Source organism: Chiloscyllium plagiosum, unplaced genomic scaffold (genome assembly GCF_037043375.1).
Source record: "Chiloscyllium plagiosum isolate Xiang-an unplaced genomic scaffold, Cpla_swu_hap1 HiC_scaffold_21, whole genome shotgun sequence".
In the NCBI taxonomy this organism is placed as follows: domain Eukaryota; kingdom Metazoa; phylum Chordata; class Chondrichthyes; order Orectolobiformes; family Hemiscylliidae; genus Chiloscyllium; species Chiloscyllium plagiosum.
Window position 1 is genome coordinate 2905724 of NW_028270159.1, and position 21457 is coordinate 2927180.

Genomic DNA, 21457 nt, shown 5'->3' on the forward strand with positions numbered 1-21457 from the left:
CACACTGACCCTCACTGGGGTACAGCTCCCACACACACTGACCCTCACTGGGGTACAGCTCCCACACACACTGACTCTCACTGGGGTACAGTCCCACATGCACTGACTCTCACTGGGGTGCACTCCCACACACACTGACTCTCACTGGGGTACGGATCCCACACACACTGACTCTCACTGGGGTACACTCCCACACACACTGACTCTCACTGGGGTATGGCTCCCACACACTGACTCTCACTGGGGTACAGCTCCCACACACACTGACTCTCACTGGGGTACACTCCCACACACACTGACTCTCACTGGGGTACGGATCCCACACACACTGACTCTCACTGGGGTACAGCTCCCACACACACTGACTGTCACCAGCATCTAAAAGGTATCCACCTTAATCTGCTTAATACTTCAGATGCCACTACCTTGACTAGCATGAAGTTTTCTATTCCCCTGTTGTTTTCTGTGCTGACAAATATTTCTTTCCGAGTCTGATGTTTGAAATTTTCGTCAATAGGGAATGAAGCAGTTTTATGACTTTATCATTTTTATTTGCATTTTTCCCTATTCCTCCCTAACCCAGAAAGCTTCTGAGTCTCCAGTTACATACCTGGGTCAAGGTGCTCTCTTGGTTTGTCTTGTGTGTAGTGTGTCTTTCTCAAACTGAATTGCAGTCTCTGACTTCTGCATTGTTTGCAAACCTTGGTTTATTTTAGATGTGATTTTTTTTTTCTGTTTTAATAGTTTGATGAGAGTGTAAGAATCTGGGATGTGAAGACTGGCAAGTGCCTGAAGACGCTGCCAGCACATTCTGACCCAGTATCTGCTGTAAGTGTTGCTGTCTTTTCACTGATATCACCACTGAGACTGGGAATGCTTGGATTTGTGTTTTATATTCGGCATTTCTGTGATGGACAGCACCAGTCTGTATTAAGCATTGCTTCAAACCAGTGCAGACAACAAATTGTCCCATTTCACTTCCAACTGACCCTTACTGTTGTGCTCCCAGCTCTGCTGCATGTTACAGAAAGGAGTGGAAGTCAGTTATTTGGTTTTTTAAACCTGTCCCAACAATCACTAAGATGATGATTGACTTGTTTGTGGAATTGGCTCCTGTTGCCTGGCTGTTCCTCCAAGTCTTCGACTCTTCTGTTGATCAGAAATCTGTCAAACCCACCTTAATTATATTTAATGACCCGGTTTCCACTCCTCTGAGCAAAAAGGGACTTCCAAATTCTTCCCAGCCTTTGAGAGAACTCAAACTCCTGGCCTACCTTGTTCACAAACTAATCCCACTGTTATGTTCTCAACCTCAATTCCCAAACTAATCTCACTGTCCATTAAGGTCAAATCCCCATAGTCCTACTAACCAGAGAGACAGCTGGTGGTTAAGCTGTGCTTTACCGCACCTCTGGCGAGAGGAGAGTCCTTCATGGTAATTTCCCCCAGTGCAGGAAGTGAAGCTATGCTCGTCATGTAACTGCATCACAAACCAACCATCCAGCCAACTGAGTTACACCACCACCACCACTCCATTCTCCCCACCATCTCATCCTGGTTAGTAGCCCTGCATGAATCTCAAATTAGTCCCATTTCCCAACACTGAATAGTGTCTCAATCTCAAACTAATCTCACTACATCGTGCTATCCACGCAGCCTTGTTTCAATGCTACATCCATGCTCACCCATAGACCTGTATTAATCCCATTGTCCAACTCTTTCCCTATTGTCCCATAGGTGGTAAAGTATTCGACAGATCCAGCAAGTTTCTGTTTGTGTTCCCTCTTTTCGCATTCTCTGATAATTTTGTTAAAAGCTCCTGACTCTGACTCTCCAATAGCGATAGGTTTTTCTCATTCACCCAATCACAGCCTTTCCCAAAAATTGAATAAGCAAGATTAAATCTCCCCTTATTCTCCCAGGAATAATGTCAACAATCCCACAACAAACTTTATCATGCGGAGGATGGTGCATGTATGGAATGAAATGCCAGAGGAAGTGGTTGGGGCTGGTACATTTACAAAATCTAAAAGACATCTGGATGGGTATATGAATAGGGTTTAGAGGGATATGGGCCAGGTGCTGGCAAATGGGACTAGATTAGTTTACGATATCTGGTCAGCCTGGACAAGTTGGACAGAAAGGTCTGTTTCCATGCTGTATGACACTGACCTCGGCTGCTGTAACCAATAGGATAATGCCAGAGACAGGAGACTAACGAACCCACATTGTCTGCTCTCTGCAACTTTACTCGCCAGATATCACAACCACGTGAAAGTCCCTGTGCATGAGCTGATGTCAAACATGAAGCTACAATTTCCTACGAGATAATAATCTCGTGGTTGAGAAACACATCTGACTTACAGCTTGTTTTTCTGGATTAGATTCCCCATCGTATGGAAACAGGCCCTTCGGCCCAACACCCACCCAGACCCATTCCCCTACCCTCTATTTATCCCTGACTAACGCACCTAACACTATGGACAATTTAGCATGGCCAATTCACCTGACCTGCACATCTTTGGACTGTGGGAGGAAACCAGAGCACCCAGAGGAAACCCACGCAGACACAGGGAGAATGTGCAAACTCCACACAGACAGTTGCGCGAGGCTGGAATTGAACCTGGGTCCCTGGTGCTGTGAGGCTGCGGTGCTAACCACTGAGCCACCGTGCCGCTGTTTTGTTTTGTAAAGTGTTGGAGTGAAGTGAATTGAGATAACTAGGAAATGCTGCCACCTTGTGGGAATTTACGTGTTGTTGTGACTGGTTACGTGTTGAATTCATCCTCTCAGGTACATTTTAACAGAGATGGATCTCTCATTGTCTCCAGTAGCTACGATGGGCTGTGGTAAGTGCTCCTTGGGTTGTAACAGCTATAAATTTTGTTTCATGTTTAGTCACAAGTTAAATTGCATTGAAGTGACTAGAATCTGGGCTACAGTGAGCACAGAAAGAAATGACTTCAGATTATTTAATAACCTCCAGCCTTCTCTAGGTACTTTACAGCCAAGGCAATAGTTTTGAAGTGTACTCAGTGTTGTAATTTAAAAGTTGAACTGCCAATCTGAATACAATTATCTCTTATGCACCAGCAAGATATGTTGCTATCATTCTGAATAGAGTGTCCAAACCATACAACATGCTGTGGTCCTGATGCTGCAGGGTAGGAACTAGGTTCACTCGGATGATCCCAAGTATTGCAGGATTGTCATATGAGTACTGGTTAAATAGGTTGGGTACTATGCTCACTGGATTTAAGAATGAAAGGTGATTTCTTTGAATAAGGAGCTTAACAGGATAACTGCTGAGAGGATGTCTCCCCCTCATGGGAGAGTCTGGGACCAGAGGGCATAGTCTCAGAATAAAGGGGCATCAATTTAAGATGAATTTCTTCTGAGAGTTGAGTGTCTTTGGAACTCCTTGCCATAGAGAGCTGTGGGGATAGAGTCCTTGCGTATATTTAAGGTTGAGATAGATTCTTGTTCAGTCAGAGAAATAAGAGTAAGGGGAAAGGGCAGGAGGGTGGGTGTGAGGCATGTCGAATCATCCATGATCCTATTGAATGGTGGAACAGGCTCGAGGGGTCACGCAGCGTATTGCTGTTCCTGCTTCTTACAGTCTTCTGCTTTTGAATCGGTATTGACACCTCTGATTGTAACTTGTGCAGCCAACTTTCTTAATTAAAACAATGTAAGCAGAGCAGTGGGACGCCATTCAGCCCATTGTGCCTCTGCTGGTTTATTGAGAGAGCCTCTTGATCAGTCCCATTCGTGGTGCAGATTTCAGCTTCTCAGGTATTGACACTTTGTTTTGAATGCTGGTGTTGAATCACTGCTGCCACCCTTTCAGAAGCATAGTCAAGATCACATCAACTCACTGTTTAAAAATAAAAACTCAAAGATTGCCTCATCTCCCCTTGGGTCTTCGACTAGCTATCTCAATCTGTCACCACTGAATACCATCCCTCTTTGTTGATTTGATTAAAATCCCTCAGAGCCTCCCTTAATGGCTTCTCTAATTTGTGCACAAAAGTAATATCTTTATCTTGAGGAACCTTTTGGTCATCCAATAAAGCCAGGTGTCCAGGGCTCAACCATCTTTAGTTGCTTCATCAATGACCTTCCCTCGATCATAAGGTAAGAAGTGGGGATGTTCACCAATGGTTTGATCATGTTCAGCATTTTTCCCAATTCCTCAGATACTGAAGCAATCCATGTTCAAATGCGACAAGATCTGGGCAATATCCAGGCTTGAGCTGACGGGTGGCAGGGAACATTTGCACCACACAAATGCCACACTATGGCCATCTCCAATAAGTGACAATTTAACCTTGATATTTAATGGTGGTACCGTGACTGAATCCCCTACTGTGGACATCCTGGGGATTACCATTGACCAGAAACTCAACTGGACTTGCCACATAAACACAGTGGCAACAAAAGCAGGTCAGAGGCTGGGAATATTTCAGCGAGTAACTCACCACCTGACTCCACAAAACCTGTCCACCATATACAAGGCATAAGGCAGGTGTGAAATATTCCCTATCTGCCTGGATGTGTATAGCTCTAAGAAGTTTGACATCATCCAGGACAATGCAGCCCACTTGATTGGCACCACTTTCACAAGCATCCACTCCACCCATCACCAGCGCTCAATAACAGCAGTGCGTACTATCTCCAAGATGCACTGCAGAAATTCACCAAAGATAGTTAGCCAACACCTTCCAAACCCATGACCAATTTGCTCTCGAAGAACAAGGGCAGCAAAACAAGGGAACACCACCCCCTGCCAGTTCACCTGAAGCCAGTCACAATCCTGACCTGGAGATTTATTGGTGTTTCTTCAGTGTCACTGGGTCAAAATCCTGGAATTCCTTCCTGAAGGGCATTGTGGGTTTGCCAGAGCACATGGCCTGCAGCTGTTCAAGTAAGTAGCTCACCACCACCTTCTCAAGGCAAATAAACTCTGGCCAGCCAGTGACATCTATGTCCCACAAGTGAAAAACAAAAATACGAGACATTCTTTAAAGTACGAAAGCTGCTTTAGCACGATCTTTAATAATAGCTTTTCCTGTTCTTGCAGCCGCATTTGGGACACTGCATCTGGCCAATGCCTTAAAACCTTGATTGGTAAGTGATTTTGAGATCCTTGGGTGTGACCTGGTGAAATGAAGGATGAGACAGCAGGGGAGCTACACAAATGTCACCCTGAGCTGTCGACAGTCTTCATTGTTATGCAGCCACGTAAAAGTATAAGATCAGAAATTGCTGGGAAAGCTCAGCAGGTCTGGCAGCATCTGTGAAGAGAAATCAGTGTTAACATTTTGAGTTGAGTGACCCTTCCTCAGAATTGATAGTGGCTAGGAAAATGTTGGTTTATATGCAGTGGAGAGGGTGAGAAGAACAGTTGGACAGACAAAGGAGTGGATCGTGATCTGGCTAGGAGGGTGAAAAACTATTGTGTGTGATCGCAGACTATATGATAACTAGGCCTGGTGTGTAGGGGCCTGGTAAGGTAATGGGAGAGCTTATTATTGAATTTTAATATTGAGTCCAAAAGCTGCAGGGTACCAAGGCAGAAAAAGAGGTGCTGTTCTTCCACCTTGCACTGAGCTTCACTGTAGCACTGCAGCAAGCCTGAAACAGATGTTGCCCAGAGAACATGAGATGTTGAAGTGACAGGCAACTGGAAGCTGAGGGCCAACTTTTACAAACAGAACATAGATGTTCTGTGAAGCGGTCAGCCAGTCTATGCTTCATTTCCCCAATGTAGAAGAGATCACATTGCAAGCATATGTAGACTAGATTGTGTAAGTGCAGGTGATGTTGTGTTTGGACCCTTGGATACTGAAGAGGGAGAAAGGTGCTGTGAGGCTGTTGGGAGTGACGGAAGAGTGGCTATGGAAGGCAGACAAAGGCGGGGAGGGGAATGTGTGTCTGGTGGAGGCATCTCGCTGGAGTGGTGGAAATAGGCTAATGATCCTCTGGAAGTGGATGCTAGAGGGATAGTAGGTGAGTACAAGGGAGACCTTATTGCTGTTGCGGGAGGAAGGAGCGGAGGTGTGGGGGATGGGTCGGACCCGGTTCAGGGCCCTGTCAACAACGGTGCTGGGGAGTCCTCCGTTAAGGACGATGATGGACGTTTTGGAAGCTCCCTTGTTGAAGTTGGCCTCATCAGAACAGACATGGCGGAGAAACTGGGAGAATAAAATAGTGTCTTTACAGGAAACATGGTGCAAGACTGTATATGGCCCCTTCCCCTGCAATCGCAGCTGATAACGTGAGCTCTCCCATGTCCTACCCCCAACTCTCACATGCAGGCCTTGTTATCACATAAAAACTGAAAGAACCGTGAATGCTGAAAATCAGAAACCAAAACAGAAATTGCTGGAAAAGCTCAGCAGGTCTGGCAGCATCTGTGGGTAGAAATCAGTTAGTGTTTCGGGTCAAGAAGGCTCTGAGGAAGGTTGACTCGACCTGAAACTTTAACCCTGTTGTCACGGAGTCTGCTGTTACACACAACCTATTGTTAGCCACAAACAGTCCGCATTTGTAGCCAATCACCGTCCTAGCTAGATGGTAATCCACTCCTTTGTCTAACTATTCTCCTCTCTTTTGGTTCTGTTACCACCTACCATTTACCCTTGACTACTTCCTCCCTCCATCCGTCATCTGCATATAAACCAACATTTTCCTACCTACTGACCCTTCTGAGGAAGGGTTCCTCGATCTGAAACATTAATTCTGCTCTCTCTCCAGAGATGCTGCCAGACCTGCTGAGCTTCTCCACCAATTTCTGTTCTTGTTTCTGATTTACATCATCTGCAGTGCTTTTGTTTTTACAAGTACAAGATATTTGTGTGGCATCTCAGCTTCTGTCCCCCTCTTCCTGGGAACTTCCTTCTCATAAATTTTTATTAATTTTTAATTAATTAAATAAGAATTATTTATAATTTTTAAGTGAAACTAAATTGTGTGTTGATAAGTTGAGACAGGCACTGTAGCTTTGCGTAATGTCGTCCACATGTTTTCCAGTAGGTATCATGAGTTGGAACTCTGGCTGATTATCATCCCTCTCTAAACCAGGCATCACTAGGCATAGATCAGGAATTGGCCCTCAGTCCCCTTTCTCTAATCCAGGGATCACTGTGACTGAGAGCTCCATAGACCAAGAACAAATTTCTCAAATCATTTTGGTTTGCTGTGTTTCGATCCACACTCACTATAACAATGAATGATCAAGGACCAAAGTCAAGTTGACCTATCTCAATTCATGGGGCAGAACTTCCATTTGAAAATTATTTCCGTGCTGTGGGGGGAGTTACGATCCAGTCAGCTCACTGTGAAGGATTGGGACCATTTGTCCATCTCAAACATATTCATAACAGTACCTTTCCCTCAACAGATGACGATAATCCTCCTGTGTCCTTCGTGAAGTTCTCCCCGAATGGGAAATATATTCTGGCCGCAACACTTGACAAGTAAGGAACTTCTACCGACATCACGTACTACCTTTTACTTCCTAGGCGATTATTACCTTTTTGTACTGCTATCCAAAATAAAATGGACTTTCACAAGGTTTCTTTAAGAACTCAAAATTACCCGTTCATTATAAAACAAAAATCATTTGCTGAAAGCAAGTGGCAAAATTGGTTAATATCTATACTAGAATCTTTAATAAGAATGATCTTCTCTGTTAATCCCAACACAAGCAAACACCCCACACAAAGGACAAAGACTCGCCAGAAATAGTTTTCTTTTAAAAGAAAGGTGAACAAAAACCTGTTGGCCAATATCTGAAAAACAAAAGAGAATTTGTCAGTTTCTTAGTGAACCGGATGTCTTGGTGATTGATGCAGACTGATGGAAAATCTTGCAGCAAGTTTTGCTTTTTAAATCCTATTGGTTCCAAGTCTTTGAAAAATGGTCAGTTTTCAGCTTCTCTTGGTTTACAAAATAATCAAAATACTGAATTGTTCAAACTTGATGAAGTTTCCGGCTTCTTCCACCAGAGAGATTTAGACTTGCAACTTTTACTGCAAACTTTGGAGGCTTTCATCCAACTGACTCCCTGGGTTTTTGAAATAGAAATCAAGATCGAAAGGTTTGTCAGGCAGCCATCAGCACAGGAAGACCACAGTGTCCTTCAAAACTCTGATTCCTTCAATTAAAGGCAGTAAAGGCCTGACTTGGCTGTTTTTCACAATTCTGTATAATCAGCAGTGGATTCCAGCCCACATTAAACTATTGACCTCGATTCTCCTGTTCCCTAGATGCTGCCTGACCTGCTGCGCTTTTCCAGCAACACATTTTCAGCTATTGACCTTATTCCTCAAGAAATCCTGAGTTCCCTTCTCCCTTGGTAAAATCCAGTTTAGTTCCTGAAAGGGTCCAAACAGTTCAGTATCCTCTAGTTTTCACAAACTCCAAGAATGTCCAGTTGCCCCAATGCCACCTCACCCCATCCAGCATCATGCCATGAACTCCCACCTGCTTGATGTCAGTCCCATGCTCATTGACCCCTGCACTCTACCTTTCCCCCCTCCTCTCGAATTACTTTGCTTATGACTTACCCCAGCAGTTGGATAACACTGAGGCTGTCAGATGTTGAAATTACTGCACTTGCTAGTTTGAGGTATTGAAATAGGCCCTTCATCTGGACAGCACACTTGTAGCAGGGTCTATGTGCTCAGGGCACTGCAGTGTGACCTTTCTAGGTTCATTAGTCACAAACAACATAGAACATAGAAAAGTACAGCACAGAATAGGCCCTTCGGCCCACAATGTTGTACTGAGGATTAATCCTAATCTAAAACAAAATAACCTAACCTACCCACCCCTCAATTCACTGCTATCCATGTGTTCACAATTCTCTGCATAAAGAACCTACCCCTGACGTCTCCTCTATACCTTCCTCCTAACACATTAAAACTGTGACCCCTCGTGCCAGCCAATCCTGCTCTAGGGAAAAGTCTCTGGCTATTGACTCTATCCATGCTTCTCATTACCTTGTACATCTCGGTCAGGTCACCTCTCTTCCTCCTCCTCTCCAGAGAGAAAAGTCCAAGCTTAGTCAACCTCTCTTCGTAAGACAAGTCCTCCAGTCCAGGCTGAATCCCGGTAAACCTTCTTTCCACCCTCTTCAAGGCCTCCACATCTTTCCGATAATATGGTGACCAGAACTGGACACACTATTCAGAGTGTGGTCTCACTAGGGACTTGTAGAGCTGCAGCAAAACCTTGTGGCTCTTACACTGGATCCCCCTGTTAATGAAAGCCAAAACACCATATGCATTCTTCACAATCCTGTCTAATTGGGTGGCAACTTTGAGGGATGTATGCACTTGAACACCAAGATCTCACTGTTGCTCCACACTGCCAAGAATCCTGTCTTTAATCCTATGTTCAGCATTCAAGTGTGACCGTCCAAAATGCATCACTTCACATTTATCCAGGTTGAACTCCATCTGCCATTTCTCAGCCCGCTCTGCATCCTGTCTATGTCGCTCTGCAGCCTGCAGTAGCCCTCCTATACTATCAACGACATCTCCAACCTTTGTGTCATCTGAAAATTTACTAACTCACCCCACACCCTCCTCATCCAAGTCATTTATCAAAACTACAAAGAGCAGAGGCCCAAGAACAGAGCCCTGTGGGACCCCACTCACCACTGACCTCCAAGCAGAATAGTTTCCATCTACAATCATTCTGTCTTTTGTCAGCCAACCAATTCTGAATCCAGACAGCCAAATCTCCCTGTATCCCACACCACAGTGGCTCAGTGGTTAGCACTGCTGCCTCACAGTACCAGGGTCCCAGGTTCGATTCCAATCTCGGGCGACTGTCTGTGTGGATTTGCACATTCTCCCCGTGTCTGCATGGGTTTCCTCTGGGTGCTCCAGTTTCCTCCTACAGTCCAAAGATGTGTAGGTCAGGTGAATTGGCCGTGCTAAATTGCCCATAGTGTTAGGTGCATTAGTCAGAGGGAAATAGGTGGGTTACTCTTTGGAGGGTTGGTGTGGACTTGTTGGGCCGAAGGGCCTGTTTGCACACTGTAGGGAATCTAATCAAATCTAATCTAACCTCCTGACTTTATGAATGACCTTACCAAGGGGAAACCTTATCAAATGCCTTGCTCAAGTCCATATACACCACATCCACTGCTCAACTTTCGTCGGTCTGTCTCGTCACCTTCTCAAAGAACTCAATAAGATTTGTGAGGCATTGCCTGCCCCTCACAAAGCCATGCTGACTGCTTTTAATCATGTTATGGTTTTCCAAATAGTCATAAATTCTATCCCTCAGAATTCTTTCCAAAACCTTGCTGACCACAGACGTAAGACTGACTGGTCTGTAATTGCTAGGGATTTCCCTATTACCCTTCTTTAAAACAGGAACAACATTCATCTCCCTCCAATCCTCCAGTACGATTCCCATGGAGCGTGAGGAAGCAAAGATCTTCGCAACCAGCTTAGGAACCTCCTTTCTCACCTCCCGGAGCAACCTTGGATAAATCTGGTCTGGCCCTGGGGACTTATCAATCTCAATATTTGCCAAATTTTCCAGCACATCAACTTCATCAATCTTGATCTGTTCAAGACTCTTTCCTGCCTCCTCAAAGTTCTTATTCACGACAAGGTCCCTTTCCTTAGTGAAAACAAAGCAAAAATCTCATTTAGGACTTCCCCTATCTGCTCAGACTCCACGCACAAGTTCCCTCCGCTATCCCTGACTGGCCGTACCTTCTCCCTAATCCTTCCCACCAAACCTTTTGGTGCCCCCTCCTGGCTCTCCTCAGTCCATTTCTGAGCTCCTTTCTCATAAGCCTGTAATCCTGTAAAGCTGTGCTAGATCCTTGCTTCCTCCACCTTGCATAAGCTGCCGTCTTCCTTTTGACGAAAAGCTCCTCTGTTCTCATCATCCAAGGCTCCTTAATCTTACTCGTTCTTGCCTGTCTCAGAGGAACACATTTACGCATCACTCGCAACAGCTGCTCCTTAAAAAGTTTCCACATGTCCGTTGTGTCCTTTCTGTGGAACAATTGCTCCCTATCTGTACTTCCCAACTCCTGTCTGATAGCGTCATAATTTCCTTTTCCCAAAGTAAGTATCTTCCCATGGTAACTGCTCCTTTCCCTCTCCAAGGCTATAGTAAATGTGAGGCAGTTGTGATCACTGTCACCAAAGTATTCCACAACTGCGAGTTCTGACACTTGTCCAGGCTCATTTCCGAGCACCAAATCCAAAATGGCCTCACCCCTCGTCGGTCTGTCTGCGTACTGAGTAGGGAAACACCCCTGAACACACCTGACAAAAACGGCTCCATCCAAACCATCTGCACCAAGGAGGTTCCAGTCAACACTGGGAAAAGTTGAAATCGCCCATACCCACAACCCTGCTACATCTGCATTTTTCCAAAATCTGCCAGCCTATTAGCTCTTCAATCTCTGTACTGCTATTAGGGGGTCTGTAAATGGCTGCTCCCTTGGTGTTCCTAACCTCCACCCACACTGACTCCATAGACCAGCCTTCCTCAACAACCTTCATTTCTAGAGCTGTGACCCACTTTATGATTAGCAATGCTATACCCCCTCCTCTCTTTTTTCCACCTTCCCTGTTCTTTTTAAATGTTCTAAACGCTGGAACTTCCAGCAACTATTCCTGCCCCTTTGAAACCCACGTCTCCATTATGGCCACAGCATCATAGTCCCAAGTACTGATCCATGCTCTAAGTTTGTCACTCTTATTTCGGTTACTCCTTGCGTTAAAGCTGACACACTTCAACCAATCCCGTTATTTGTTCACATGAAAATTCTCCCTGATAGATTCACTACATCCTCTCACTGTCCCATCTACAACCACCACCTCCCTCCCCGATATGTAGCTCTGGTTCCCACCCCTCTGCCAAACTAGTTTAAACCCTCCTGAACCACACGAGCAAATCTCCCACCCAGGACATTTGTGCCCCACCAGTTCAGATGTAACCCGTCCTTCATGTACAGGTCCCACCTTCCCCACAAGGCTTCTCAATGGTCTAGGTATCCTGATGATAGATGGATATGATGAAATAGTTGTCATCTCATTGGATTAGTAATCCCAAGGTCCAAGTTAATGCTGTGCTGGTATAATGACATCTTGATCATGGGAATATTGGCAATTGATGTGAAAACCCACCAGTTTCACTAATGCCCTTTTCAGACATGATGCGCTGTCCTTTCCTTACCTGGTCTGGCCTACATATGACTCCGTAGTAATGGGGCTGACTTTTAACTGTCCTCTGTTATGGCTCAGCAAGCCACCCTGTTCAAGGGCAAGTACGACTGGGCAACAATTGTTGGCCCAGCCAGCAGCACTTGCATTGCATGAAATAACTTTTAAAAGATCTTTTCAAGTCCTCTGTGATATTGCTCGGTCTCTTTTACTTGCTGGGGTAGGAAAAGGTAGTGAGCTGGGCCAAGGACGGGGAACAAAGCTGCTTTGGTCTGTAGCAGAAACAGCTGTGATCTGACCTCACTTGGAAAACTCCAGATTTCCATTTACTGACAGAAAAATGTCTCTTTTTTTTTTCCAGCACACTGAAACTTTGGGACTACAGCAAAGGAAAGGTATGTGTAGCAAGGCTAATAGTTTATATTTCCCCAGCTTTCCCTTCCATGACACTGGTTCAGGAATTCATTGATTTTTGAAAGAATGCAGTGACAACAGGGACCAATGTCATCCAGGGACAGTCACAGTTCTCTGACAGTCGAATGTGAGTCTAGAAAGCTGTACTGTCCTGCTTGGTAAGAGATTCTGTCTGGATATATGGCTAATTAAGGCTTAACTTGAAAAGCAGAGGTCATCTGTTGTTAGTGTCTCGATTAGAGTGTTGCTGGAAAAGCACAGCAGGTCAGGCAGCATCCGAGGAGCAGGAAAGTCGACATTTTGGGCAAAAGCCCTTCATCAGGTTGTAACCTGAGTCACAAACAAATTGACATATCGTAAATAAAATAGGGGAATGAATGTGTGGCCTAAAGGCTAATGTTGGCGATTTGGATTTTGATTGTGGGGGCAGTAGCACCAGTACTGATGAAATTGGGAGCTGTACCAATGGAATGAGCTTCACTTGAACTGAGAGATGCAGGTTCTGGGAAGGAGTGTCAAAGAAACTGATTTGAAACAGTTTCCCAGCACTGATGAATTCCATTCTATCCTCTTTAGTGATGGCCTTGTCTCCCAGCAGCTTACAGTGCTATCTGACCTTGAATCTGAATTCCGTGTGGTCTGTGCTGCTCACTACCTGAATCCAGGAGGTCAAATGGACGAAGAGACAGGAGATGCAAGTTGTCTTTTAACTGTGATATAGAATCTGCGACATGAAAGGGTAGTGGAATCAGATTTACCAGCCTTTAAAAGAGAATCGAATAAATGCTTGAAAAGGAAACATTTGCAGGAATATGGTGCAAGTTGGGGAGCAGGATTGGGTGGCTTTTCTGGATTTTGGAGTTGACACAGGAATAGTGGGTCAAATGGTTGCCTCCTGTGATTTTTATACCAGGATATTTTTGGCACTTAGACCAGAGGGCAAACCCATCTTTCTTTTTTTTTTTCAAACTGCAGGGTGAACAATCAGTCTTTATATTGTACAATATTGATTTTGACCTCAGAACCAAGTGGGTGTACAAGTGTCTGCAAGTTTCTCTTTGCTCGGCAGCTTCTGAGTTCAGATAATCACCATCAAAGATGTAAAATTACTCTCTTTCACTTTGAAATTTCATATTTGAACTTTTGATATCCTCCACCTTTAATGGAGCAATGCTTCCCCTAATTTTTTTTTCCGCTGCATGAATCTCCAAGGTCCATGTGCAGCTTCCATGTGTCAACACACCGATTAGCAGGGGATCCCTGAACCACTCCACAGCCATGTCCTTTAGAAGGGAACATTGCAATAGGGCAATTGTGAAAGTACCTGTGTGTCACTCTGAACGCTTTAGCTGATGTTGTTTGCTGATGGAATGCCAGCTGGGAAGAGTTGCTGACATTTTGTGTATGTGTTTCAGTGTTTGAAGACCTACACAGGACACAAAAATGAAAAATACTGCATATTTGCCAACTTCTCAGTTACTGGTGGCAAGGTAAGTCCAACAGTTTGTCTTGCATTCTGGGGATGCAGTTGCCCAGTTTGTATTATAGGCAGTGGTGTAATTGAGTTCCCATTCCTAAAGTGGCTGGTGGCTAGGATCTGTGGCCTTGACCTTTTCCTCTCCAAGTCATTATTCTGTATGCATGAACCTTGCCAAGTTACTGAACTGTAAAGCATGTTAGACTTTGGCAAACCCTAGCATTATCAGTTAGGGTTACTGAACAGCAATACAGAGGCAGGTTCCCTGTTGAGAATGGGAGGCTGGCCTGTGATTGTTATAACCAAGGATGGAAACCATCTGCTTCCTGTGGATTTGGAGAGCTCGGAGATGATATTTTTGAAATTAAGCTCTCTGATCAGAGCAAGATGTTTTAAATTTATTTAAGTGCAGTTAACACTGCACAGTTCTGGTCTCCGTAGTTGAAAATGGAAAATGATTTGCAAGGGTAGTACCGCAACTGAGCACCCTATCAGGGAAGACTGAGGAGGCTGGTGTTGCTTCAAATTATGAAACCGTTTGGTCAGGTAGCCTCGACTAGAACAGGAGAGCCATAAAACACAAACCCAACCAGGAGCTGAGGAGCTGTTATCTAAAGAATGGGGCAAAAGTGGAATTGCCCCCAGAGGAAGCAATTGAAGGGAATAGTATGGATGCATTTAAGGGGAAGTTGCATTGATCCATTAAGTAGTAAGGAATGAAAGGATGTTGACTTGGGTGAGGTGAAGCCTAAATATCAGCAGAGAGCTGTTGGGTGGTATAGCCAGTTTCTGTTCTCTGAATTGTGTAATATTTTGGTGAATAATTGAGATTTTTGTTTTGAAGTGGATTGTCTCGGGATCTGAGGACAACTTTGTGTATATCTGGAACCTCCAGACAAAGGAGATAGTGCAGAAACTACAAGGGCACACAGGTGAGTCCGGTCCCTTGTCTGAACACAACGTTCATGGGGTTGGAACATTCAGGTTACAACATAGAAACGCACCATTATGGCCCATTGTGACTGGCCACATGCTGATCAGAAGCTGTCCAATCTAGCCTCCACTCTCTCACCCCAATGGCCTGGAGAACCACAAGTCCATTTTCAAGTCTATTTTTAAAAGACGAAAAGTGTTTCTGTCTCTGTCACCCTTTTCAGGCAGTGAATTCCAGACATCCACTAGCCTCTGGATAAAATAACATTCAACACCACTCCAATACTTCATAATTATGCGCCAGTCATTAATCTCTGCTGATGAAAACAAGTTCATCCTAACCACTCTGTCTCAGGTCTTATGATGATGTACTCCTCAATTAAATCTCTCCTTGGCCTCCTCTGTTCCAAAGGAAACAATCCCAGCCTACCAAACTTGTCACGAGCATTCTCCCTTCCTGAAAACATCCTTAAAAATCACTAGTGAGCAGAATTTTATCCAGTTGTCCAGCTGTAGTCTCATCATGTTTGATGCAGTTCTAGCACAACCTCCCAGTTCTTATACTCCAGGTCTCAGCCAATAAAGGAACGTGTTCCATATGCCATCTTAATCCCCTTATCAATCTGCACATTTTGAAGTTTTCAGTTATTTACATTCCCTTGCTGTATTTGTTTTTCTCACTACATGTATTACTTAATTTCTGAGCTGAATCCTGATGCCACTTCTCTGTCCATCTGACTTGTTCAATAATATCCTGTAATCCATATCTATCTTCCTCATTTTCAACCACATGGCTAATTTTCAAACCATCTGCAAACCTCCCCCACATTTTAGTTATATAGTATAAATAGCAAGCATCTAGTACTGAGCCTCATGCAAGTCACTTGGAAACAAAGGTCCAATCACAAAACACCCATCAATGACAAAACATCTTCCTGCGATTGAGTCAAGTTTGAATCCAATTTGTCTTTTCCCTGAATGCCAGGAGCTTTTACTCTTCTGACCAGTCTGGTGTGTTGGACTGCATTTAAAGTATTAATATAATCGCTGTTAACTACGTGAAATGTGCTGCCTTCATTGACCCTGTGTTTGCACCCTCAAAAATAAAACACACAAACTCTCCACTTTAAGTGTTTGATGTGCAGAGACTTATCTGAACTTCTGACTCGAGTGAGTATTGTCAGTTGCACGAAACCAAACTTCAAACCTTCCTGGTTTTACAAACAAATGAGTTTGCACACTGGGCTGTTTATAGGGGCATGGCTGCTTTGTATCTTACATGGGAACATAGCGCAGGAGTAGGCCAGTGAACCCCTCTAGCCTCCTCTGCTGTTTAGTGTGATCAGAGCTGATCTGCGTCTTGACTGTAGTTAGGGCTTTGAACTAAAGAGTGGGGCAGTGGGTTCATTTGTATGGAAAATTATACAATCAAAGAGAAAGGAGAAGGTAGGATTGCAGGTTTTTAAAAATTTATTGGATGAGGGCATCGCTGGCGAGATCAGCATTTATAGACAGTCCCTAATTACCCAGAGGGCAGTTGGGAGTCAACCACATTGCTGTGGGTCTGGAGTCACATGTAGGCCAGACCAGGTCAGGATGGCAGATTCCTTCCCTAAAGGACATTAGTGAACACACTTTCCAAAATCAACAATGGGTCCATGGTCATCATTAGACTCGCATTCTAGATTTTCATTGAATTCATATTCCGCCACCTGCCATAGTGGGATTCAAATCTGGATCCGTAAAACATTACCCCAGTCTCTGGATTAACAGTCCAGTGATGATACCACTAGACCACTCAGCAGTTTAGGGATGGGGTTGATTAATACCAGAAAATTGCATTTATTGTCACGTGTAGAGAGGCACAGTGCAAAGCTTTGTCCTGCGACCAATACAGGCAGATCACGGAGTTAAGTAGCAGAGATAGTAAATAATAGGTAAACAGCGGCAAAAACAAAGACACAGGTACATGCAAATGTTAAGAGTTTGTGAGTCCATTCAGTATTCTAACAACAGCAGGGTAGAAACTGTTGCGAAACCGGCTGGTGCATGTGTTCAGGCTTCTGTACCTTCTCCCCGATGGTAGAGGTTGTAGAAAAACATTGCCAGGGTGCGATGGATCTTTGAGAATGCTGGCAGCTTTTCCTTGACAGCAGGCCTGGTAGATGGATTCTATAGATGGGAGGTTGGCCTTTGTGATTGTCCGGGCCGAGTTCACCACTCTCTGTAACAGTCCCCGATCTTGAATGGTACAGTTGTCATACCAGGTAGTGATACATCCAGACAGAATACTCTCGATGATGCACCTATAAAAGTTGGCAAGGGTATTCGCCATCATGGCAAATTTCCTCAGCTGCCTGAGGGAGAAGAGACATTGTTGGACCTTTGTGACCAATGTGTTCACGTGAAGATTCCAAGAAAGCTTGTTGTTGATGACCACTCCCAGGAGCTTGACACTCTCCACTCGGTCCACCTCTGTGCTATTAATGTATAGAGCGCATGAGTGACATCCTGCCAAAAGTCAATAATGAGTTCCTTGGTTTTGCTGTAATTGAGAGCTAGGTTGGTCTCAGTGCACCATTTTTACAGATCCTGCACCTCCCATCTGTAGTCTGTTTTGTCACTATCTGAGATTCGATCAACTATGGTGGTGTCATCAGCAAACTTGTAAATGGCATTAGTCTATTATTTGGTGACACAGTCATGGGTATACAGTGAGTACAGTAGGGGCTGAGTACGCATCCCTGGGGGGCTCCAGTGTTGAGTGTTATAGTGAGGATGAAATATTGTCCCCAATCTTCACTGATTGTGACTTGTGGGTTAGGAACCTGAGGATCCAATTGCAGAGAATGGGGCTTAGTTTGAGATCACTAAGTTTAGTAATAAGTCTCGAGGGGATAATAGTATTGAAGGCTGCACTGTAGTCGATGAGTAGGATTCTTATGTAGCTGACAGAATGTAAGAACATAATATTGTACGAAGAGCCTTCGAAGAGTAGGGAAACAGCAAAATGAAGAAACTTGAAAGATTTGGAATAAGGTAGAAAAACTGATAACGCCAGTTGAGATAAATTAATATGTTCTCATAGCCATTATGGAAACATGGTTACAAGGAGATCAAAACTCGGAATTTAACGCTCAGAGTTTTGACCCCTCAGAAACAGGAGAGATGGCAAAACTAGTGGGGTAGCACTGTGTAATAAGAGGCAAAAAGAGAACAGTTGAGAGATCATATAAGCTCAAATGATGGACAGAGCATTTGGATGGAGGAAAAGAAAACAGCAAAGCAAAGACAACATTGATCAGAGTAGTGTACAGACTGCTGGGCAGTCGCTACTCTGTGGGGAAAGGCTACTAATCAATAAATTGGCAGAGCACGTAAAAACAATAGAATTATAATTTTGGGTGTCTTTAATCTTCTGTTGATTGGGTTAATCAAATTGAAGTTCATGATGAATTAGGCGTAGTTTCCGAGAGCAATATGACATAGAGCCAACCAGGCGACAGGCTACCTTGGATCTGGTTATGGAGAATGAGGCAGCATGAATAAATGATTCCCTAGCAAGTGGTGATAATATGATAGAATTTCATTTTCTGTTCAAGTGTAAAAAAACTAGCAAGAACTGGTTAACTTAAGTAAAGGGAATTACAATGAAATGAGGATAGAGTTGGCTAAAGTGAACTAGGCGGGTAAATTAACATGAATGACAGTAAGAAAGCAGCATTTGAGGAGGTGATTCATGACTCTCAGCAAAAGTACATTTGTATAACGAGGAAAGATTGAGAGTGATAAACCAACAATGGCTCATCAAGGAAGTTCAGGCGAGTATTAAGCTGAAAGAAATGACATCAAAGGAAGCAGAAGTCAGTGGTATCCCGGAAGGCTAGGATAACTTCAGAATCCAGCAAAGGAGGACAAAAAGATAAAGGCAGAAAATAAACCACTAGAGCAAACTAAGAGAAATATTTTAAAAAGCTGATAACGCTTTTAAATGTATAAAAGAAAACAAGAGGTCAAAGTGAATATAAGCCCCTTAGAAAATGAATCTGAGGAGATGGTTTTGAGGAAAAAGGATAGCAGGGGAGTTAAATAGATAGATAACTTCAATCAGTCTTTACAATGGAGTCTTCAAACATTCCATTAATACTAAAGAATTCCAGGGAGACAGGAATTAAGCACTGTCACTAGAGAAGTAGTATTAGCCAAACTAATGGGGGCTAAAGGTAGATAAGTCCTTGGCCCTGATGCTTGTATCCTCTGATCCTAAAAGAAGTAGCACCAGAGACAATAGTCATACAGCATGGGATCAGACTCTTTGGTCCAGCCTATCCACACTGACCAAATATCCTAAATAAATCTCGTCCCATTTGCCAGCATTTGGTCCATACCATCTAAACCCTTCCTATTCATATACCCATCCAGACGTCTTTTAAATGCTGTAATTGTAGCAGACTCCACCACTTCCTCTGGCAGCTCATTCCAAACGCACACCACCCTCTGCGTGAAAAAGTTACCCCTCAATCCTTTTTAAATCTTTCTGTTAAACATATGCCCTCTAGTGTTGGACTCCCCCATCCGAGGAAATAGACCTTGGCCATTCACCTTATCCATACCCTTCATGATTTTGTGAAGCACTATGAGGTCACCCCTCAGCCTCCAATGCTTCAAGGGGAAAAAGCAAAGCCTGGTTCTATTCAGCCTCTCCCTATAACCCAAACCCTCTGGTACTGGTGTGTTAGTTGTAATTTTCCAAGTGTCATTGGAGTCTGGCAAAGTACCAGCAGATTGGAAAACTGTTATTGTGACACCCCATTCAAAAAGGGAGGGAGACAATAAGCGGGTAACTTTAGGCCAATTGCCTAACTATATTGTTGTCAAAGAATTGGAATCCATTATTAAGGCAGTATGGCAGCATGGTGGCTCAAAGGCAGTACGGTGGCTCACTGATTAACACTGCTGCCTCTCAGTGCTAGGACAACTGCACATTTTCTATGTGTCTGTGTGGGTTTTGTCTTACAGTCCAAAGGTGCAGGTTAGGTAGATGGGCAATTTAGCATGGTCAATAGTGTTCAGGAATGTGTAAATTAGCCTAGCCCATGGGAAATGTAGGATTCAGGTATGGGGTGGGATTACAGGACTCTTCAGGGGATCAGTGTGGACTCGATGAGCCAAATGGCTTGCTTCCACTCTGTCAGGCTTCTGAGATTCTAATAACAGAACATTTGGAAAATTGTAATCTAATCAAGCAGAGTCAGTATGGCTTCCTGAAAGGAAAATAGTGTCTGACTAACTTATTAAAGTTTATTAAGAAAGGCTCAACCAGAGTGGGTAGAGGGGAACCAGTAGATTTGGAGTTCCAGAAGATGTTCAACAAGGTACCTTTCGAAATGTAATGTTGTGACATACTACCCCATGGTGTTGAGTTGGTATATTGGCATGGGTAGAGAATTGACTCGTGGGCAGGAAACAGCGAGTGGGGAATAAGGGGTTCTTTTACAGGTTGGCAATCTGTAATCAGTGCTAGAAACACAACCGTTTACAATATGTATTAATGACTTGGAAGAAGGAAGTGAAGGTAATGTAGCCAAATTTGCAGATGAAACTAAAATAGGTGGAAAGGCAGATTGTGAGAGGGATGCAGACAGTTTCCAGGGAGATATTGGTAGGCTGAGCACGGAGCAAAAAGATGGCAATTGGGGTGTAATGTGGGAAAATGTGAAGTTGTTCGCTTTGGAAGGGAGAACAAAAGAACATACAGTTATTTAAATGGAGGGAAACTGCAGAAAGCTGCAACACAAAGGGACTTCGATTAGATTACTTACAGTGTGGAAACAAACCCTTCGGCCCAACGAGTCCACACTGACCCGTCGAAGCGCAACCCACCCAGACCCATTGCCCTACATTTACCCCTGCACCTAACACTACAGACAATTTAGCGTGGCCAATTCACCTAACCGGCACATCTTTGGACTTTGGGAGGAAACCGGAGCACCCGGAGGAAACCCACGCACTTGAGGGATTTGAGCACGACACACGAGCAGCAGGTAATCGAGAAGGGTAATGGAATGTTAGCCCTTATTTCACAGGAGTTGCTGGGGAGTGTTGCTAAACAAAGAGACCTTGGAGTGCAGGTTCATAGCTCCTTAAATCTGGAGTCGCAGGTAGATAGAATAGTGAAGAAGGCGTTTGGTATGCTTTCTTTTATTGATCAGAGTATTGAGTACAGGAGTTGGGAGGTCATGTTGCGGCTGTACAGGACATTGGTTAGGCCACTGTTGGAATATTGCGTGCAATTCTGGTCTCCTTCCTATCGGAAAGATGTTGTGAAACATGAAAGAGTTCAGAAAAGATTTACAAGGATGTTGCCAGGGTTGGAGGATCTGAGCTATAGGGAGAGGCTGGACAGGCTGGGGCTGTTTTCCCT

General features: G+C 44.1%; 1 protein-coding gene across 3 annotated transcripts in view; it reads left to right on the forward strand.

The window, feature by feature from the left end:
• Positions 1-21457, forward strand: part of wdr5 (WD repeat domain 5) — a 64461-nt gene that overhangs the window by 38275 nt on the left and 4729 nt on the right. For all 3 annotated transcript variants that reach the window (XM_043687308.2, XM_043687307.2, XM_043687309.2), the window contains 7 exons: positions 745-828; positions 2794-2849; positions 5084-5130; positions 7406-7481; positions 12571-12604; positions 14039-14113; positions 14945-15032. In XM_043687308.2, the coding sequence (XP_043543243.1) occupies positions 745-828; positions 2794-2849; positions 5084-5130; positions 7406-7481; positions 12571-12604; positions 14039-14113; positions 14945-15032 (460 nt within the window). The remainder of the gene's footprint in view (positions 1-744; positions 829-2793; positions 2850-5083; positions 5131-7405; positions 7482-12570; positions 12605-14038; positions 14114-14944; positions 15033-21457) is intronic.